This window comes from Alligator mississippiensis, chromosome 1, assembly GCF_030867095.1.
Source record: "Alligator mississippiensis isolate rAllMis1 chromosome 1, rAllMis1, whole genome shotgun sequence".
In the NCBI taxonomy this organism is placed as follows: domain Eukaryota; kingdom Metazoa; phylum Chordata; order Crocodylia; family Alligatoridae; genus Alligator; species Alligator mississippiensis.
The window spans coordinates 334,713,978-334,736,883 of record NC_081824.1 but is presented as its reverse complement, the minus strand read 5'-3'; the positions used below and the strand labels follow the sequence as shown (position 1 = coordinate 334,736,883).

Genomic DNA, 22,906 nt, shown 5'->3' with positions numbered 1-22,906 from the left:
GGACAGGCAGCACAGACCTCTGGCCCTAGCATAGCCATGTAGTAGGAGCAGCAGTGGCAGCTCTGACCCCAGCTCTGGGGATGGACTGAAGCTGCCACCACTGCAACAACTGCTGCAGGGTCTATGCTCCCTGGCCCAAGCTTGAGCAGGGCCCCAGCAAGAGCCAGACTTGTAGCAGGCACCACGGGAGAAGCAGGAATCAGTGGGCAAAGGCAGAAGGCAGGCACCAGGTAGAGTAGATGGGAAGAGTGCAAGCTGGGGGGGGGAGTGAGAAAGTGGCAGGGAGTACAGGTACAAAGGGAGCAGACATGGGGCATACAGGCACTGGAAGGGGAGCAGACAGACAGGGGAACAGGTGGTGGGGAGGACAAGCAGGGGGACAGCAGGGTCAGGGCATCAAGCCATCTGACTCCCCTGCTGCCTACCCTACTACCACCTGCCTTCCTGCTTCCATTTGCCCTGGTGCAGTAGTAGGGGGGAAGAATTCAAAATGACCATCAAATTATTAGATTCGAGACCTGGAAAATTATAACAAATTTATACATTATCCATGTCTAAAGTATAATTATTGAAGGGTCATCTTAAATTTAGGGTTGTCTTGGATTTGGGTAAATATGGTACTTTCGTTTAATCCAGAGGAAGCAGCAATGTAATTTTGTGAGTACACAAAAATGCATGAATACAATCCATTTTCCTACTCACTGTGTTCAAACTCCAATAAGAGGTGGGAGATTGTTACAGTTGTCACTTCCATAACACCAAAATTAGATGTTTTACAGAATGCTAAGAGCCTTTTTTATTGCACAAAATGCTCGGTATAAGCCTAAATCTTGCAGTGAAATAAATCGGAGTGTGAGAAAAACTGGAGTTTTAGCTTCACTTAGTTTTATTTTAAAATAAAGAAACTAAAAAAAGTTAAAATGCGTTTCCCTCAATGCTCCTAATTCTCCTTTTCATGGTGAGATAAGAATTAGTCTGGATTAGGAAAAGGTTTAATTTAGATGTGAGATATTTCATATTTGTTGTCCAGACTATTACAATTGAGGAACAAGAGTCTTTCTTAATAGTTAGCATGCATTTAATATCACTAAAGAAACTTACCCTGACAACATCTCAAATATCAGAATCCCCAGAGCCCACCAATCCACTGCTCTTCCATGACCTTTACTCTGAATGACTTCTGGTGCTAAGTATTCTGGTGTGCCACAGAGAGTCCACGTCCTAAAAAAATAAGCAAAACCCCCCCCACAAAACCAGAGCCAAGATTATTTTTTATTCTTTGAAAGTACTGGACTCAACTTTTAAAAGAATATTATAAACAAACAAACAAACAAACAAACAAACCATTTGGAAGCAGTAACGGTCATGGCTCTAAACATATATGCTACTCATAGCAAGACTCATCTAACCTCCTGTAACAAAGGCACAAGGGAGTAAAAGGATTCTCCCAGAATCACACAAAAACTAGGGACAATTCTGGAAAGAGACCAGACTTCTTGTGCAGTGCTCTTTTTGCTAACCTCTACTGCCTTGGATATCCTTCTGACAAATTGTCTAAAAATCAATAGATGTCCACAACCATTTTATAAGATACCTTTTTCGAGTTTTCAAATAAAGAATAAGACCTATTCCTTAACTTTCTGGTTTGACTCATGGCTCATCTACTATTTTTTTCAGTATGTAGCAAAAATGTATTTCATTGCTAACATTTTGAAATGCACCTTTACAACCCTGTAAATATAAGAGACAGAAATGTAAGTAATGAATGTTAGTCAAGTGGTAATTTGGCTGTAAATGGTAAGTACAATACACTGGATCCACTGATGTAATGAACTAGGAATCCAAACTGTTCTCCATGGACAGAAATATCTGTGCTAAAAATAAAACTTTCAGAATTTGACTGGCACACTATTTTTTATAGCATGAAAATAAAATGTTTTCCTTGTTTTCCCTTTTCAAAAGTTAAACTTGTCTGAAATTATGCAGGCAAAAGATAAAGAAAGAAATTTCTGGAGCTGGAGTAGAAATTGGCAGGTACATATTGCAAGAATTATCTTCTTGTTAATTTCAATAAAACCATTCCTAGCAGAAATGAAAAAAATCAGTTTATAACTGATTATTCCACTATTATCCTTGAATACACTAAAACGAGTATCACATTTTCAAGAAGTATTTTGATTTGTTTTCTCTACTGCTTGACTAAAATAGGGAATATTGTAGATCTGAAAAGAAGTAAGGGCTCAAACAAAATTGTTTTAACAATAGACAAAACTTTAACCTTTCATTTTTCTTGCTGTCCACTTACATCCCCTTCTCTCCCTCTGCCGCCTGCCCCCTCCCCCTCCCTGATCCCCACCAACCAAGATGGAATAAACCCCTCTATTCCTTTTACCAACTGAAAAATCAGATCCTCAAAATTCAGATCCTGGTCTCCCAAGACTACCAATATATTTGTGGAGAGATTAAAAACAACACTATAGACGCAACTGAAAACCCTGGACGTATCTTAAAAACAAAACAACAAAAATGCGTATTTTAGGAGTCAGACCTGAGATATTCATTTAAAATGTCAGGTCTGACTCCTAACATACACTTTTCCCCCAATTTTTTTTTGTTTTTTCCTTCTAAAGGATTGTACTGAGACAATTTCTTAAAAGAAAAAAGGAAGGAAAATATCCTCTACTGTCATGACTTAAATGTATTCATTCATATTGTTTGAGAGAGTGAAAGCTAAATATATTGTGCTCCAAGAAAATTGTTAGAATATATTTTTAACAACAGGCCACACACCTAACATTTACTGAGATTAATTATTATCCAAAAGATTTTTTTTTTTACCATATACAACTGGTGGTTTCACTTTAACACTAGGAAAGTGTCATATCATATTTTCTAATCCAGTACACACAAACATATAACCAGGCTCAACACTACTTTACACATTAGTGCCATCTAGCAGTTGTCTGGACAATAACAAGAGTGCACTAGAATGTATTAAATAAATGTTAAATTAAGATTTTATACTAAATTGCCAAGTACTGAAAATACTAGAAGAAATTCCTAACTCTATTTGTGAACTTCTAGATACAAAACAATGCCTGCAACTCATGAGAGACTAGAATCTCTTGGATTCTGCCCTTCACAATTATTAGTAGTAAGATTTTATTTAAATATAGAAAGCTCTGACTAACTTTTCAGCCCAACTTGCATTACATAAATGGATATTTTACTAAAAACGCTAAAATTGAAATGATCTGTTTTCATAAATACCAAGCACTTAGTAATGGTTAAAATAATTTCTAACAGGAAAAGGAAAGTTGTAACCAAGAAAGATTATTACATTATGGAGTCCGTGGTCAAACTTGACTATCATGTTTAATTATTACCCAGCAGGCCATCTGTTCCTTCTGCCAATTTTACCGCAAACCTTTTGTGTTTGCAAACTGCTTACGAAGGTTTGGAGGGGGCATGTCAGTTCTGTCATTCTGTGTATGACATGTTCCTCACATGATATCCTTCTATGTTTACTTGCTCTTTCTCTTTTTCAGAATGTATAAAACAAGGAATCAGTTTCATGCTTTAGGAACAGGAGCAATGTTATAATATATGTAAAAAATTGCTTTCATATTTTAATTTCACCACCTTGGTCAACTTTATTTTCCCAAACTTCCTGTAGAGTAGCCCTAAAGCAGGGAAGGAAAAAAAGGCGATTCACTTTTTGAAATTCTGGAAGATTTTAATGTCTGAAGTTTACAAGGCAGGAGTTAAGGTAACTGAAAGATGAGGAAAATGTACCATGTTGGATTATAGATAGGTTTTTTAAACATATATACTCTTTATCAAATATAAATCAGAATGTGTTTTGGTCTGCTTTTCCAACTAATATTTATTTAACTATCTGTAAATAAGTCAAAATATTAGACAGCTTAATGTATTTTAGGATTTTATATTGCCACCCGTTGGAACAGCATCTGACCACTTACTACATAATACCTCACTGGCAACAATGAAATCCCTAGTAAATGTCTTTGAGTCTGCCCCTCCTATATCAGCAATAAGGAGAGAAACCTGTAATTCTTTCATGGATTTTCTTTGTAGGGAAGAGGTAATTTAATGCATTAAAATATTTAAGAATTCTAATGCCATTTAACATTTTTTGTCATGGCACAGATTTTTGGGTAGACTGTTGTATCAACATTATCAATATTATTCTTGAAAAGGTCTCAGTGGTTCACAAAGGGTGGTTTTCCCTGGATTTTTCTGGCTTATCAACCTACATCAAAACCTACCTTTAACACACCTCTGCTGTACCTAATATAGTGCTTGCATTTCCAACAGAGAAACAAATTTGTTAAGTGTCCAATACATTTGCTAAATACAAAAGAAACTTATCTAAACAATACTGTGTAGACATCTTGAAAAATATCTAAACAACATTATACTACTGTTAACAGTTTCAAAGAGTATGGGTGTTAAAATGTTTTTGAGTACTGTTTAAAAAAAAGACAAAAAAACCCACAACTTCTATGACAGGGGCAGGCAACTATTTGGGGCGGAGGGACGCTTACTGAGTTTTGGTAAGCCATCAAGGGCCGCATAACAGGCAGCCCAGGGCAGATAAATATTAAATTTTCTAAATTTTTTAGGGGCCCCACAGGCCGGATAGAATGGCCTGGCGGGGTACATCTGGCCCCTGGGCCACATTTTGCCCATCCCTGTTCTATGAACTAGTTTAATTTTGTGAAAAACATACAAGCTTGAACATTAAAGTTTCCTGTAAGGATGGAGGCCTTACCATACCAACCTGAAACACATTTAAGTCAAGGCATGGACTTTTTCTACCTTTGAGTTACATTGTCTATATATGTCTATATATTAGTGGTGTGTCATTTAAATCACAGAAAAATGTGGAGTTGCGGTTACTTCTTTTAATCGAAAATTGGGGATTTTATTTTATTTTATTTTTTTGTAATCAGAGAAGCAGGATCTCTGCCTATCACTGAGAACAGCTTCCATCTTAGAACCTAAAGAAGAGGGTGTTAGGGATTATACAGATTGCACAACCCATTTAGGATGGTACATCTTAGTCTCTTACCCAGGGTGGACTGATCTGGGTACCACTTTGGTTCTATCTGTAAGCCTTACCTTTGCTTAAAGGTGGTTTAAGTTGGTATATTGCCACTATTCTTACAGGATACTTTAACAGTCAAGCTGTTGTGTTTTCCACATTTTTGGATATTACAGAAGCATAAGCCATGGTGTTCACTTGTGTTTGACTAGTATAAATTATAACAAACACTTTTATAGGCCATGCAGGAGAGAAGAACTCTATGTGCTCCCTTTCATCCTACCCACCCCTGCATATAGACTTGCTGCAATCTGATCGGTGACAGCCAACTTATCTAGCTAAAGAAAGGGTAGTGAAAAAATAATAAAATCACAAACCAAAAATAGTGGAAAATAAGGAACAATACATTTAGATAGGATAAATGAATTAATCCTTTGCAATACTGTTCATCTTAAATCCTGGTACTGGAAAAACTGCACAGATAGCAAAATATTCAAAATATCTGAAATAGTTACCGTCAATATGTTTTGACGTGCTTTATGTACTTGCTGTGACATGGGACAGTAAATGTCAATTATTAAGCTGAATGCTAAATTAATTTTAGTGAAAGAAAATATAAGAGGATATTCTAGCTCTGAGGAAGAAGTTGGATTATTTTGTAATTATTTAAATTAAGGGCAAAGTACAAGTTCTAGGAATGATATAAATTTTAGTGAATTTCTTTTTGAGATAGTAAGGAAATATACTACATATAGATAAGTAAAACAGCATTTGGAAGGCGTGGGGAGCATCAAAATGGGCTGTTTTTGGCTATTTAGAGAAGCTGTGTCAGTATACCATTTCATTTACAAAAATTTGAATTGTATTTATTTTTGTTGAGCTCTCACATTTTTATGAAATATTCTATACATGTATATATTATGCACATCTAGAAACAGTATATACATAACCAATGCTACTTTTGACACATTATTATTGCACAATAATATACAGAAAAAATATTGTATTCTTTTTAAATTCACTATAATGGAGTAGAAAATATAATACTTAAATCACACAAGGGTAATTCTCAAACTGCTGCTGTTAGTTATAAACTACTAAACCAATCATCAACTAGTTTGTAATGGCAAACAGTAGTTACTCACTGTCCTTTGTATTATGACCTGATCATTTAAAACTGGAGCAGCCACTCCACCATATTCAAGTTCAATTTGGTACAAAAAGGTCAAGTGTAATTTTATTAACTATTTCTTTAAGAGAGGGCAGAATATACCAACAGAATACAAAATACAGTAAAAAGGCATTACATTATATTACAGAATATATTGACAGCAATTTTCTTTCCCTGTGTCCTGTTATTTAGATATCTTAATTCAAACTATATGGTTTAAACCCCGTTTCCAGTGAACAGGTTACCCATTAAACTAGTCTCCAAACAATCAAGTTAGAATAACCACTATGTGGCAGTATCTACATTTAAAAAGTCATGAGAATTAGTATTAAATAGTTTAAAAGACCCATCTTTCTTTGATACATGCAAGCAGCTTTGCCTTTTATTCTACAGAAACTAACAAATTAGAGCATTTTATTTTTTTCTGAGATGAACACTATCAGTTTATGAAATATTTGTGCAAGTCCAGTATTATCTCCCTAGATGACAGGAAAGAAAAATATTTCTGAATGGAAAATCTAACCTAATTTTTTCAAGCAAGGAAATGACCATTATTTCTTTGCATTTAATGCAAAGCAAACCTCCAGGCATTCCACTGAAATGTTAAAATTAACAACTTAGCCAAACATTCAAATCACTTTAGATAAACCTGATCAATTAATGAGGCAGCCCAAAAGGGTTAATATGCTACACACGAGCAACAGTTTTAACTGCACGTTTCCCCTACTTCCCTATATTAACCTTAAGGAAGATTTGACTAGTTCACACTGTCTGTTATAATTAAGTTTTCTGCATATTCACATATAAAAATAAAAATATTGTAATAAAAGAATACGCAGAATTAAGCAGTTCTGTGTATTTATGTCCAACAAGCTATGATCAAAACACTAAATATTTATCTAAAATTCAGGATATTTTATTAAGCTTTAACCTTAGTGCTTTTATTTTATATATATAAAAGCTTCTTTGGCCTGAGCTCTGCTATAAGTAACCCGTGTTATTTTTAGCCAGTACAGGATTTGGAGTATGCCAGGTGATGATTATTTCCCATTAAATCATAATGGCAAGGTCACATCTGACACATTCAGTCAATGTACCTTAAAGCATCTTTTCTTTTTTTTTTAAGTGAGCAGCTACTAATCAGCTTTAAAGTGAGTTACCTTTGTAATTCCATTTCACACCATACACACACTGAAGTGTAACCAAAAAATGACAAAGCAGCTATCAAAGGTACAGTTCCCAGCCAACGTAAGAATCAATGTCTAGATGCAATCTGGACTATATTTTCTCTATCTAATTGGGGCAACCAAAAGAAATGTTCTGACAGGCACATCACTGTCAGAGATTCTTCCTGTTTTTCCAGTGTAAATTCTCACTCCTTCATTTCGCCCGTACATATGATGATGCCTTACCTTCCTTCCAAATAGCGTATAAATAATTCTATGATACCCTGCCCATTTCCACCTTTCCAACATTTATGGGCAGGCCAAGATGATACAAACTATATTGATACCACTCTTCTATAACTAGCAAGAACCCCTTTCTACACAGGAAATACATTTGTTGTACAATACATAATATGTAGTAGCATTAGAAAGGCACAGCAGGGATTAAATGGATCATAAATCCCTTTAAAAAGAAAATGTTGTTCTGCCTTTTGTCTAGGTATTTGTAATGGTACTTTAGCAATACAACGTGCTAGAAAACCATCACATTATCTCTAGCCTTTCAAATACTCCTTCCCCACTTCACAAAAACAGAACAAAATAAAACAAGTTACAATGCATTCAGAAGTTGCAGGTATGAAAGGTCACATTTAATATACTTATGCACATGGCTTATTGTCTGCTAATTTCACCTATTTTCAACTAGTATTTTACATGTTAAGTGTTAAACAAAGCAAATGTACAAGAACATGCAAAAATAACTTTAAACATGTTTCTTACTTGAAGTGTTGCTACTAATTATACCAACTCCTGAATATATTTGGCTATTATCTACAGTATCGTAGTTTGTTTTAATATTAATCTTCTCCCTTACATTAAGGGTGTTAGTTTTTCATGTCAGCAACAAGTGTGAATATAAAATTGAACCTTGAGAGTAAACATTATGGGTTTTTTTACTTCTCTAACAATTATAATTTTGCTGAATATGTTAAGTATTTATATAAAGGCCTTACCTATCCACCAACTTTTTAGCAAATCCAAAATCTGTAAGCTTGATATGTCCTTCTTTGTCTAATAATATATTTTCAGGTTTCAAGTCTCTGTAAACAATTTCTTTGGAGTGAAGATATTCTATTGCACAAATAATTTCTGTGGAGTAAAACAGTCCTGTGCTATTGTTGAAACGTCCCATGTTACGTAGGTAACTGAAAAGTTCTCCTCCAGGCACATATTCCATTAACATGTATAAAAAACGTTCATCATGATAAGTCCAAAATCTGTAACAGAAAAGGTTTATTTTTATTATTAATTATTCATTTACTTGTAGAACAAAATAAATAATATTCTTTAAATGGATGTCTTTTCAGTGGGGTGTGAGCGAGAGAGAGAGAGAAAGAGAGATACTGGCCACTGTCAGGCATCCACTTTTTCTGATCAGTTAGGACAAATCTGATGTAGTATTCACTGTAATACAGTCAATATGGAAACTAATGCTGTAGATGTAGGAAAAAAAATAGGTAAGCATACCCAAACAGAGGAAAGAATATAGTATGCACCAACCACCTTTACACCAAGATTTGCAATTACTCCAGATATTAAAAATTAAAACTTATTGTCCAACTTATGCAACAGTGACAGTAGACTATTTGTATTAGAACCTTCAATCTCAACTCAAACCACTGTTACTTGCTTCTGTAACACAATCCATTACATCCTTCCAGACCTATTTTTCTATGAAAGTTCTATTCCCAGATACTGTTTGCTACCTTATTTAATAGAGCAAGTCCACCAACCATTCACTAATGTTCTTCTCATCACTGCTATTTTTCTGAATAGTTTATCTTCCTACCGAATTGCAAGAGTCATTTCTGGCAAGACTGGTTTCATTTTGAGATTGCTCTAATCTGCCTACATCTTGAAATCAAGCCAATGAAAAGCATCTCAAATCCCACAAAGTCTATCATCTTTAAATTGACAAATACTATATATCTGGTCACTCCACTATACCCATAACTACAACAGCATTCAACACAAACTATGAAACATAAGGAAATACATTCCATTTGATTGAGGTCACAAAAAAGAGGAGGCGATCAAACAAAACAAGCTGTTTTTTAATAAACACAAGTTCTTTGGAATACAGTCTGTATATTGTAATCGAAGTTTCTGTATCGAACACAAATCCAATACCTAGACCATATTAGAAAATGAAGATACAGTACAATCATATTATAATAAACTACAGTATTAGAAGTAAGTTCATTACAAGAAGATACTTTCCATAATGGAGTTAATAAATTTCCTCTATCATCATCATTATCATCCATATACACTTCCCCCCCCCTGCTTTTGGGACAGTTGAATGCAGGAAGTTGTTAAAAACATGGCTTCTTCAAATGGGTTTGCACTGTACATTACTGTCCACCCAGGAGACTGTACACCAAAGGAGTATACAACCTATGGATGCAGAAGTCAAGTGTTAGAAAAATCTGTATTTAGTGATGAACAGAATGTGTGTTCTAAGCCACTTTCCATTACATAAATGAGGAATCTGAGCTGGCCCCATTGCAATGAGGAGCAGAGAGAAGACACCATTGCCTCAACTAGTTCTCCTGCTGATTTGATACAAGCTGGAAGGAGAGAGAGAGGCAGTTATCTGTGTTACTCTGAAATTAGGCACGTGTTAGGGCAGGGTGGCAGCTTACACCTTAATTTGTTCAGAGAGTCATAAGCTTTTGTAGACTAGAACCTTCTTCATCAGATGCTACGAACTTGTAGAGAGCAGGGGAATTAAATAGAAAAAAAGAAAAAAAAACTAAATACAAAGGACATGGGAAAAGGGAGGAAAAGAGATGAGAAGGCTGCACTGCTTAGAGGTGAAGATGGATTGAAGAAATTCAAAGGGTTAAATACAGCACTTAACCCACTGAGGGACGCAAGTGTTATAAAAACGAGCCCAGGTGAGGGACTGCAGAGAGTCTCTGCTGAGACCTTTAACAAAATCTAGTCTGTGGATGATTTCTTGTTCTGCAATGTTGTATTCAAGCTGGCTTTTAAAAGTTTGCTGCTTAAGAACAGTTACTCTGAGGCTAATGATGTCCAAGAAGTTTAAAATGTGCTGCTCCAGACTTTTGAGACTTTCTGAAATTGACGTAAAATCAGCGACCATTCATTCTTTCATTGGTATTCAGTGGAGATCACAGAGGGATACTGTAAACTGGTGGCGGCACATAAGATGTTGGTAGAGGAGCAGGAAAATGAACTCTGAATGTTATAATCCATGATGACTGGGCCAATGATGTTGATGGGGGGGGGGGGCCACCAGTGACAACTGTGTCTGTTGCAAGGAATGGTGGTTTGGTGAGAATAAAAGTTATAAAATTTGTTACTGAAGAAGTGTCATTTGAGGTTTGGAGGGCTGCCCATAATCTGGAGCTGCCTTGAGATGGTCATCATTTTTCAGAAGGGGTTGGAGGTCATAAATGAAGTTTTCAGGCTGGGGGCTCTAGGTGAAAAGAAGGATTCTGTTGTTTTTGTCACAAGGTTGGGTTGTCACAGGTCAGAGTAGGATCTGAGTTTGACTCAGCTTATTTGAGTAACTGTGGCTCTCCCCTTGTCTTTCAATTAATTCAACTAATAAGTCCATCAGCTACTTGATGCAGAAGCCAAGGCAACATGCACTGTTTCATAGAACAGCATCTGAATCAGATCTTGGACTTGTACCCGCTAGCAGGTAAACTTAGAAACCCATAATGTGTTCTTACTAATAAGCAACTAGTTGTTAAATAATTTTAATGGGATGATCAAAGATATGGTTTGATTTTGTTCTTAATTTTTATTAAAAGTCTTGAAGTTTAACTCAGGAAAGACCACTGTATTCCCATGAGATTGTGCTAATATACCAGCTAAAGGTAGTATACAAGATCGCACTGTTCAGCAGTTACAATATTAAAACAAGGTTCACTAAAAATAGCTTACCATGGACGCATACAAGAAGTCTTGACTACCCAGGAGCAGTGGTTGTCCACCTCATTAGATGCAAAAGTGCCTGCCCCCCCTCCAAAAAAAGGCAGTTCTTAGCTTTCCCCCCCCTTTGGGGGGGGGGGGGAGGGAGGGAGGGAGGGAAGATGGGGGAGGAACAGGAAAAATAACTGAGAACTACTTCTGTTGCAAAGAACTCAGAAAACCAAAATAGGTCAGAATAGTTTTGACACTATGGATTCTTATTTCAAATTTGTGAATCGTGTGTGTATATATTAGGTTTACAAACAGAGCTAATAGCGAGCAGCACCCTTTAAAGGATTTCATGACACTTTAGTGTGCCATGGCATCCTGGTTGGGAATCACTGACCCAGACACAAATAAGTTGGCTTTTCCTTCCATCAGAGACAGAAAGGTATTTTCTAAAATCCAGAAGAGAAAAATAAGAAGGAAATCATTTATAAAATTTAGAGAATGACAGTAAAGGTCTTATATGTGGTTACACAAATAAGCTCTACCAATCATGACCACAGTCAGATATGTCCAGCACAATAATAAGAATTTTTACACAACTGTATACAATAATGTTGTAGCTGTCAGCTGTCAATAATGCTGTACACTGTCAGCTGTCATTAGAAGAGCAAACACCGGCCTAATCAAGATTTGGTCCTATTATGCTAGGCACAGTACAAGCAAGAAAAATGTACAATTAAAATGTACAATTTCATTTTTAATTTAACTTTCATCAGCTCCCTAAACACAGATATAGCTAACACTAGCATTTCTTGCCTTGCTTTCAAACTTTAGCTGTTTTTTCTCCTGCTCTGAGACAGACTAATCTACCTGCTAAAAGCAACAGCAAAGTTTGACATTACCATATGGAGAAGAGAAATACAATAACTCTGACATATTTAATTTCCATCCAGTGTAGAAAGCCCTGGCAATATGCCATTCTAATGAGCTAACCATAATATTTTAAAAGATTTTTTTTTCTCCTGCCCTTGGGGAAGCAAGAAATGCTGATTATTCTTTCAGCTGGAACACTATGATAAATTATTGGTTCAATATTTAAAATCATGCTCTTTCACTTCAAACATGTGATAGTTTTACAGTAAATATTTTACTGCAAGTCACAATGAGGCCAGTATTTGAAAAAATAAATTACATGCATTTAAGTAACTGCAGGTTCTGCATCCAATTTGGATTTACTACTGCACTGCTCTCCATTATAGAATCTCAGATCTCCATATCTATACTTGCATATCTCCATTAATATTACAAGAGATGAAGAATGTCTAGAATCAGTTGAGTGAGGGGGAAAACACATGCCATTACAAAGAAGTTTGCTAATTTCAGTGGCATCCACATGTTTATTCACGGGGCAGAGCAGCCAGGCTATGTAATTTAATAAATCTGCATCCAAGTCAAAAACCTATCCGTTACACACTACACACTTGCAATGCTGCATTGAGAATCCATACATCTATTAGGAAAGAAACCAAAATAAATTGGCTTTGAAACATGGCAGATTGAGCTCTAATTTTGTGCTTTATACTGTGCATAGTAAAAACACCTCAAAGGCAGCAGTGCAAATGCCCTTTATCACATTTGGAGGAAGCCACCAGTGAATGTGAATCTATAGTTCCATTCCTATGTCCTTTCAACAGATGACCTTTTTGTTTAAGGCCAACAGCAGTGTCAGCAGTTGTAGCTCTTAATACAGGAACAAATGGACTCATTTCACATAGGAAATGTGAACATTTTACACTGTGAGTAACTTGTATCTTCATAATTTGTTTTAAAAATAACTAATTAACATGTAAATGTAACAAAGCATGGTAACCTCTTTCAAAAGTATTTTATTTAACTTTCTTGCATTTGTTATAGTGTTTTTCTGCAGGTTTTTTGTTTTTGTTTTTAAGAGTAGAAGAAAAGAAATCTATCTTCCTTTGGATTTTTAAACAGCAGAGGGCCAAATTCATGTTTTCTTATCAGGAGTTACTTGTTTATTTTAAAACCAAGGAGCTTCAAACAAAGGAGTGTGCAGCTGGATTCTCCAGAATGCCCCAGGTGCCCTGTGCTCTTTGGATGTTGCAAAGTAGCAGTAATCTGAAATTAACTATCTAGTCCATGCAGGCTTACAGCTGCTTTACATCATTAAAGCACTATAGAGCATTTAGGTCATGAACAGACATTAATTTCTGATGGTGGAAATTTTTGAGACATTTCTGTTGGTAGAAGTCCTTCTGGGTGAGGGAGCACTACAGACGTTCAGTCTCCAGCCTCCCTTCTCTCCCAAGTTCCTGAAACCAGTGACTCCAGTCTGGAGAAGGCGAGGAGAGAGAAGTGCCTGCTCCTCCCTCTGGTCCCCAGGGGGAAATACAGCAGCAAGAAAAGACTCCCTGCACCTGCCTCAGCAGTGCAGCAGAGGAAGCACTGGGTGAAGCCCTCAGTCCCTACTCCCAGCCAGGCAGAGTCCAGCTTGGAAGAGGCAGGAGACAAGGATGGCTGCTCCTCTCCCCTACTGGATCCAGAGGAGAGAGAAGTACCGGTCATTGCCCCCTACCTCTTTCCCAAACCAGGCAGCACCCAGCTTGGGGCAGGGGTTGGGTGCTTTGCTCCCTTCCCCCTCAGGCCTTTCTGCGAGGGAAAGTGGCAGAGCTCCTACCTGCTACTCACACCAGGAACTCCAGTGCAGGAAGCAGGCAGGGTACTTGCAGTGCTGCTCCCTATACTAAGGTCCCAGCTCTGAAATGTAGGACCTAGGAGCAGGGGGAATTTTGCTCCACCACCCCTAGGAGAGCCTCCCTGAGCACAGGTCCCAGCCAGCCTGCTTCCCGTTGCATGCCCCCCTTCAGCTTATTAGCCATTTTTGCTCCAAGAGAAAAATCTTGAATGTTTGCGCACACTTGTGGTTTCTACCAAAATAATGACAATTCTTCCAGGAGAAAATGAACATCTGTACATAGCCTTAACAACATACTGGTAAACATGGCCCTTGGATTTGTCTTAGTCTAAAAATGACACTGAATGGATTGAACACCAAAGAAAAAAAGTGAAGTTTGAAGAAAAACTTACAATCTGATCAGAAATGGGTGATTGACTTCTTTTAAGACTGACTTTTCATTGTGCACATGCTGCTCTTGTTTTAGCCGAATGACATCTGGAATGCTCATTACTTTCAGTGCAAAGTAACGTTTGGCCATTTTTTCTTTCACCAGGTGAACCCGCCCAAAAGTACCTGTGCCTGGAAATTAAAGAACAAAAATGTCAAATGGGCAAATATTTGCTATTAAAAATTATATGAAGACAGGCAGAAATGCAATAAATTTGTCAACTAACAGCTTGAATAGATGTAACCCATTTTACAAATTATCAACATTTTTACTTGTCCCTCAGCCTTAATATTTTTGAAAAATGTTAATATTTAATCAAACTAATAAAAAAGACAATGAAATGCTGCCCATCTTTACTTTCAGAAAACTTTACTTGTCTTGCAATAAAAATGGGAATAAAAAAAAAGCACTACAATTCTAAAGTGGAAACAACTGCTTATGGAAAAAAGAAATTCTCACCAGATTCAGAAGTAGAGGTAAAATGCAGAAGTAAATATATTTTATGTAAAAGCAACAAGTGAACTATTGTGAAGTCTAGTGCTTAGTACACAGAAGCCATGAAACTGACTGGAATTTTGTATACCAATATAATCAAAACCAAGCCATTATCTCAAAATATCTCCTTCCCCCCCCCCCCCCCAAAAAGGGAAAAAAATACAAATCAGCCAACTAATTTTTGAACCAACACTGGTTTGCTAAGCTTGTTTGAAATGTCAACATGAGGAATATTATTTTAAAGTAAAAGATACCAAAAAATATTTTGCTTTGATTAGTCTATTTTGGGAGACTTATTTTTTAAACTAAGAATTTCACAAAACGATATGGTGCATACATAATAAATAAATAAGAAAGACTCAAAATACTATTTGCTGAATCCTTTATTATTACAGAAAGCCTTGTTCATATATTCTGGCAATGAAGCTATAGTTTCCATCATATTAAAAATAATATTAAGAAATTACCATGAATAAATAAAACCTAGCAAACCAGTTTATGGAATCAAAAATGTGTACTACAGGGAAAAATAAAAAACAATGTTCATCTTACCAGTTTAGATATTCAGTGGTTAGTGTTGCTTTATCCATATATTGTATAAAAAGGCTAATTTTCAAGGTGACCCATTTTTGCAAACAGTTTGTACTAAAAAAAATGCTTCATCACTCCAAGAAGCTTTTTTGTCACTACCTTTCTTCCATCCAAAACATTTCTGTATAACAACTGTTTATAGAATTCTCTCTCCACCCCCCCTCACTCTACTATATATATAAGAATAGGTTTTACAAACACTTACACTTGGACAATACATATATAAGCAGCTAATAAAAAAAAAAAAAAAATGAAAACACAAAGACCCAAAGCACTAGACTACTTACAGGCATTATAGTGCTTGCTTCATATATCTAAATTGTTTCATAAGCCCAGTGCATCTTTTAAGAAAACTGTAGTGATTTGATTGAAGAAAGGTACTGACAAAAAGGGGGGGGGTGTGTGTGTGTGTGAAATGGACCTCAGGTGGTCATCTAGATTAACCCCTGCACAAGGCAGAAGTGTACCCATCTAAACTATTTCATGTAACTGTTTGTAAAACACTTTAAATGTACCTGAAACCTTGCAAAAAAGAATTTTTCCAATTGTTTGAGTTGGACTAATAAAAGATATCAGATTTACCCAAAGAAACTTGTCTGCCTGTGTCCTTAGGGCAATACGGCTACAATCTATACTCCTTAAAACCTTCCAGCGATGGACATGAAGAGCGCATGCCCCCAGCAGCTGCCGGGCACAGCTGCACTGGTGGTGGCGGGAGCATGGTGGCAGTAAGTGCAAAGCTCTGTAGACACCGCCAGCACTGTCGGCAGCAGGGGAGAGCGGGGGGGAGTGGCGAGTGACGACCAGGGGGCAGCGACGACACACAGGCGCCGCCGGCAGTATTGATGGCGGCCAGGGACAATTGTGGACCACTCGCAGACGCCCCAGGCGGTGTCGGCGGCGGGGTGGCAAGTGTCAGCAGCGTCTTTTTACAGGGGATGCCCCACCATGCTCACGGGATGCACGTGCACCTAGGTGCATCCCCTACGTCACTCCTGGTGATAGAAACACTACAGATTCTAGGTAGTCTGTCCAGACTAAATTTAGCCAACATTGGAAAGTTCTTTGTCCAAACTAAAATTCCTTTTGTTGAAGTTTACTCTTTGTCCTGTGCTCTGCAACCACAAGTAGTTTATCACAATCCTTTTTTTAAGCATGCTTAAGCTTTACAATATAATTTCTTTAGGCAGATTTATGTTACCTGTTCACACATTTAAACATCATTAGATACGCTTACATAACAAAGGACCTAAATTAAATAATCCAACAAACTATTGCAACAGATTAATATTCTTTTAAATTCAAAGGTAAAGAGATTTATGAAACAATATTCTGTCAATTGCCAACCTCCCTTTTGACACACTGCATTTACATTAAAAATGTCTGAAATAACATAAGAAACAAGTTACCAATTTAATGCAATACACCTCATAAAACAAGTAGTGACAAAAAATTATTTTTGCCCCAAACATGCCTCAATGCAGAGAAAGTCTTTAGTGACAGTCAGCTGTATTCATTTAAGAATGTATAAGAACTGTATAACATACTATACTCCAAAAAAGGCAAAAGGGCAGATCATGTTAAAAAAAAAAAAATGAAGTTCTCTCAGACACACTGCACCAAATTTAAAAATGTCAGATTTTTCCACACAAGCATCTTTACAGAGGAAAAAAAAAAAGAAAAAGAAATGTATAGCCCAGGTCTCAATGATCAGTTTTATATGTACAAATTGAAGACAACTGCCTACTAATGCTGCAAGTAGGTGGGAGTTAGCTTTTTGTGAGAGAATTTAGTAGTGTGTGCAATTTAATGATAGCATTGATAAAATACAATACAGACTCCTCCTTTGTACTTCTTTTTGAGTTGGAGGTCCCATTTTATCTCAACATTAAACATGTACTTTTAATAGTGTGCTTTTACTATGTATTTACGTGTTAAAATATTTTCTTGTTTCATTTAACAGCTCCTCCAAACATATCTGAGAACAATATAAACATGACATTTGTTAAAACAAACAATTTATAAAGCAAACAGCCACTTTGTTTGCTTTAAATTATCTGTAAGAACATAAAGTACAATTCACTAACGCAGTTTATAGAAGCAGCATCTGGGAGTTCAGTTATATTCAGATACAAATTTTAGAAATATGCAGACAAAATCTGTAACAGAGCAAACCCATGAAAACAATTACATTCCTCTAAACAAAAAGGTTTTAACAAAGCAGTTTTTGAGTTCGTACCTGCCCTAAATTACAGTTCTTTAACTACTAAAATTGTAAACAGGACTCATAGAAAGCTTGCTAACATATTGCAGTACGTCACCAGGTTACCCTGGGAAATTCATCATGTGACTAATCCCTTAACAATGCAGTAACATTATATGACTATACCTGTAAACAACCTTGTTTTCCTGGTGGGCTTAGGCAGTAAGGCACCATTCTCATTCAAACATCCTTATTTCTCGCATGCATTTAAAACTAATAATGCTCTATATATCATTGGTCAGCTGAAATAATAAATAAATTTACTTAAGTAAATTTAAATTAAGTGGACTGGAGCTTTTAAAAAGGAGCACTCTATCCTGCAATACTAAATATACCCTGGGAGCTAATAAAGACTATTATATTAGAAGTAGGAACCAAAAGTTACAAGTTACGAATACTAGTGAAGGCACTGAGTTTGTATTTCAGAATTAGGTCACTGATAAAGCTATTAAAAATTAATGCAGGACTGGCATTCACATCTCCAAATGTGGCCTTGACTAAATAAGGGACATCAACACCACAAGTGAATGCTGTTTTTATTTGTGTTTAAACAAATAATAATATAAATTAATTGTGCGCATTTGTGGACTCATCTAGTTGTGCTCCTTATAGGTACCAATCTCATCTTCCATGGAACTGTCCTACTTAGGGTGCTGAATCTTTACTTTGGAATTTTATTATGATTTTCCATACTACTCCAATCTCAAATCCAAATAAGATGCCAAATCCCAAAAGCATCCTGGACAAGTTCAACAACAGTCTCACTTATGTAATATGGCTTCTGTTTAAAATCCTTTACCAACAATTATCAAGTTTAGCAAGGTTATTCCATACTTGTCGCAAACATCTACCCTATCAGACCCAGGGAAAAACAGATAGACCCATTAGACAGGCAAGCATGTGCAACTTCCCTAACCAGTTTTCTTGTTTGACAAGTGATATCAAGCAAGGTCTTTTTCATAAAACTAATCCACAGGCTATAGCAAGCAGCTGTGAAGCAAGTATGCGATAATAATTCTCTCTGTGCTAGTATTAAACAAAACAAAATCTCACTTGTTTCTGGAAAGCAGAAATCAATTTTTAGAGTATTAAATTACATCTGGCTAAGTTCAAAGCTTCTTGCAGAAAAATATCAAAAAATCTAGTAAGACAGGCTATAGTAAACAGTGACAACAAAAAGAGAGGCATATGTGACTCCCAGCATCTGTGTTCAAAACTTTTTCTGAATGCATCAAAACAAAATATCCACCTCTTATAATCTGTAATGAAGATTGAGTTGTATGTATTAGACTTTCCAACCCAATCAGATCCTCTCACTCTATAGAAATCCACAAATAGAAGACTAAGTATGATGAACTCTAAAGTAAATCCCATCTATGTTTCTTCAGTCAAGGCAGATGAAAACAATATGGAGCCAAGGAAGAGGGGTTTATATTACTAATTCATCTCTTCCTAATTAGTATTAAAAAAAAAATCTGTAAGTGACAGAAATACAGTAGAAGTACTGTTTGTGTATATGCTCTTGTACTTATGCATCCTGCCCCATTCCAATACGTATTTTTCCCACATATATTCAGCATGTTACCAGAAGCAGCTAAGCAGAGAGAGATGGACAAGAGTATCTGCTACTGAAACTCAAACTGTTCATACATCTTATGCTACTGATTCTTTTAATCATTAGAGTGTTCCCTTCCCCTTCCCCCCCCCCCACATTACTTTAAATATAGTCACAACAAAAAAAGCAATTATTTCACCAATACAGAGGAAGGCAAGATTAGAGCTGTAAATATCACTGCAATTCTTACTTGGAACAAAATTCAGACCTCTTCTTCATAGCTGCAGATACCCCCAAAATTAGAAACTGTCGGACCCAATGACACAAAGCAAAAGGTAGAGGCTGGGTTCCAGGGGATCGTACAAAGGTCCGTCTGTCCAGAACACAGAAGGTGGGATAAAATAATCCACTGTCCCTGGTTCTCTTTTGAAGGCCTCTACTAAGCTCTTGGAAGCTACGCAAAAATCACATTAGCCTTCCCTCTCAGCACCTCAGTGTTCAAACACTTGAGTTGGCTTCAGTACAACATACTTTAAGTATATAAATTTGTTTTTAGTGATTTAAAAAAATATTTTTTGGATTTTAGATTTGGCATTTCATTAAAGTATTTAATATAATTTTAGGGGTTTTTTTAAATAAATATTTTAATAGACTTTAAAAATGCTTCTTTATGATCATCTTGAAATAATGGACTCTGGTCCAGTCCACATGTTCACTTTGATTATCATGTCTTTTTAAGATCTGTAGCAACTATAATTAAAATGCTATATTTAGTCTGATCAGAGCAATTCTGGTGGTCCCAAGTACTATTTCTTGATGAACTTTGGGACATTTACTCTGAAGAATTATTATTACATTGGCAGGTTAATGACTATGACTGTATGTTGCTTGGTTACTGCATGTTAGTCTCACATTTTTAGAATAAACAAAGTATGCACATCATAAAAATGGTATTTCACTGAGAACAGTTGTTTTTGGAAGACTTTGTTTGTTTGTTTTTTAATTAACACACACTTTTCCCATCAAAATGATAGACATGATTGCCTGTAAGCAAAGGCCCTCAAAATGAAGTAGGCAGCAAGTGGAACTGAAGCAGGTAGTAACACACTGGTGAGAGGAAAGAATGTTTCTGCTAGTTTGAAGCGTGGCAAGACAAATTCCAGATTTTCCAGGACTAGAAGTACAAATATACTTCAAAGGGGCAAAATTCAAACCATCAGTGAACAATAATATGTTTCTACCAGAAAAAAAAATACATTTCATAGAACTTTCTGAACTAATTAAGGGAATGTAAAACTGGGGCTGAGTATCTGACCAGTCCAAAAAAAGAACCCACACATCCACAAACACGATCAAACAACTGATCAAATATTATCAGATAATGGTCAAATAGATTTTTTTTTTATAATCATCAATATTAGGTAAACATAAATGAGAATGATCCAAGACTCAACTTTTTCTTTGAGTTTATCCCAAAATGCAGGGAAAGCCCAAAAGAGTTACACAATAAGTTAAATCAAAACAGAAATAACAACTACAAAAGACATAGGTCAGTTTTTAAAATGTAGCTATCCTAGGGTAAGATCTTCAATTATTTTGTTGTTTGCTTTTAGAGATGCCTGAAGCCACAATAGATGGCCAGTAGGACCTTCTCTGTCCTGCTGGTTTCTGGTTTTGGTTCTACCCTCAGCAGAGCTCTTGTAGTTCTAAGTGGCTTAAGTGGGGTAGGAGGAAAGAAAGACTGCAAGAACTCAGGAGAGAGATCTGACCACAGAAGAACTGATCTTCCACCCTTCACACACATATTTTTTCAACAAAATATTCAAGTTGTCCAAAATCCAGAATTCATCATTACTAAGCAAGTCAAAAAGTCACTTGCAGTCAAAGAAGTCTTCAGTGGAAAAGAAACCTTTCCCCAGCTCTACTAAAATATTTTTAAAGTCTATATGACTTAGGATTTTTCCTTTCATTAGATATCCACCTATAATGTTATAGCTTGTAGGTTTTTAATTTTTGTACGTAACAAATTAAGGATGGGATTCCCTTTATGTATCCAATTGTTAGTATTCTAAATGTCAAAATGCCTTGTATGTAGGTAGCAGCTCTATTTCCTCTGCACCACAGACACACAATGAATATAAGACTTGTATATGTGAAGTAGGCTGTACATCGGCCACACACAAGCAGCTACATGCACATGCTTGTTACATATGTGCACCGGTGTCTCATTCCTGAAAATGTAAGCAGTCAAAATGCCATGACTAGCAAGTGTTGGGAGAGAGGTGGGCCCTACAATGTTAGCCTCAATGGTTAAATGGTTAGGACACTTGCCCAAGAAAGAAACCCACATTCTAGGCCCTAACTCATGCCAAGAAGGTTTGAATCTGCACCTCTGACTTCCCAGCATAATGCATTTTTAATTCCCAAGTTTTCCACTGAAGTTCATGTATAGCTTGGCTATGTGCTATATATATGTACAGACTACCCCTAGTCTAACTGTACAGACTTGCATGTCCAAAGAGTAAAGGAGTGGCCAAAAACAGCCATGTAACCTGCTATGTAGATGTAGAGAGAAATACAATTCAACCCTAAGAACACAAATATTTTTTATATTACATAAGATTCACCACTGAAACCAAGCTAAAATTGTTCTTCAAAGGAAAGAAGTCCATCTCACAAGTTAAAGGCATTTAAAATAACTACGTCACAGGGAATGTCTACACATTCACTAATGTGCCATAATTATGGCACATTACGTTTAGTACCTATAATTAGAGGCACTAAACTTAATGTGTCGTAATCAGCACTATACTGGCGCACACTTTTTTGTGACACTAATGCACAATAGAATTAGTCTACTGTGCATTAGAGCAAGTTTTGCCTATTGTGCTAATGCACAGTAAAATTAGTCTACTACACTCCAGGCATCTTGTGTAGACATGCTCACAGAGGCTTAAAGACACTGCCGATAACATACAGAGCTTCTGAATCACTCCATTAGCTCTCCTTTGTGTTTAACAAAGTTTTACATTCCTCATTACTCCCCTAAAGGCAATGCATGAATGCATTACTCTACTTTAGATAAACCTTGAGCATAAACTGACTTAAACCAGGTTGATCTCATGTAAATGCAGTTCCAGAACCACATTCATACACACCAAGGCTAATCTATTTGCAGAAAGAAAAAAAAAAAATCTCAAAGTCCAAAACCTATATAGTTTGAAGAAAGTTTCACAGAGCTGTTTATTTTTATATTAAAACTTCTCTCAGCTTGCCTGTACCTTTTTTTCTACAAACTAGGGCCAACTGTTCTACTTCTCCATCCTTTCAAGGCCATAGGAACTACTCTTATGGATACAAAGATCCTCCTGCTCAAACATCCATTACATTTAATTTTTGTTTTTAAGGGGAGTGGGGGAGATTCTGGATACCATGGAGGACTCCGAGTTAAACTCAAAAATGTTCAGAGTAGTGAGAGAACCAAGACAAGGAAAGCAATA

General features: G+C 36.4%; 1 protein-coding gene across 1 annotated transcript in view; it reads right to left on the bottom strand.

Moving 5' to 3' along the window:
* The window catches only part of PRKX (protein kinase cAMP-dependent X-linked catalytic subunit), an 83,340-nt gene that overhangs the window by 30,499 nt on the left and 29,935 nt on the right, over positions 1 to 22,906 (bottom strand). The window contains exons 2-4 of the mRNA XM_059720936.1: positions 14,465 to 14,633; positions 8,419 to 8,682; positions 1,102 to 1,221 (exon numbers count right to left, since the gene is read on the bottom strand). Of these exons, the coding sequence (XP_059576919.1) occupies positions 1,102 to 1,221; positions 8,419 to 8,682; positions 14,465 to 14,633 (553 nt within the window). The remainder of the gene's footprint in view (positions 1 to 1,101; positions 1,222 to 8,418; positions 8,683 to 14,464; positions 14,634 to 22,906) is intronic.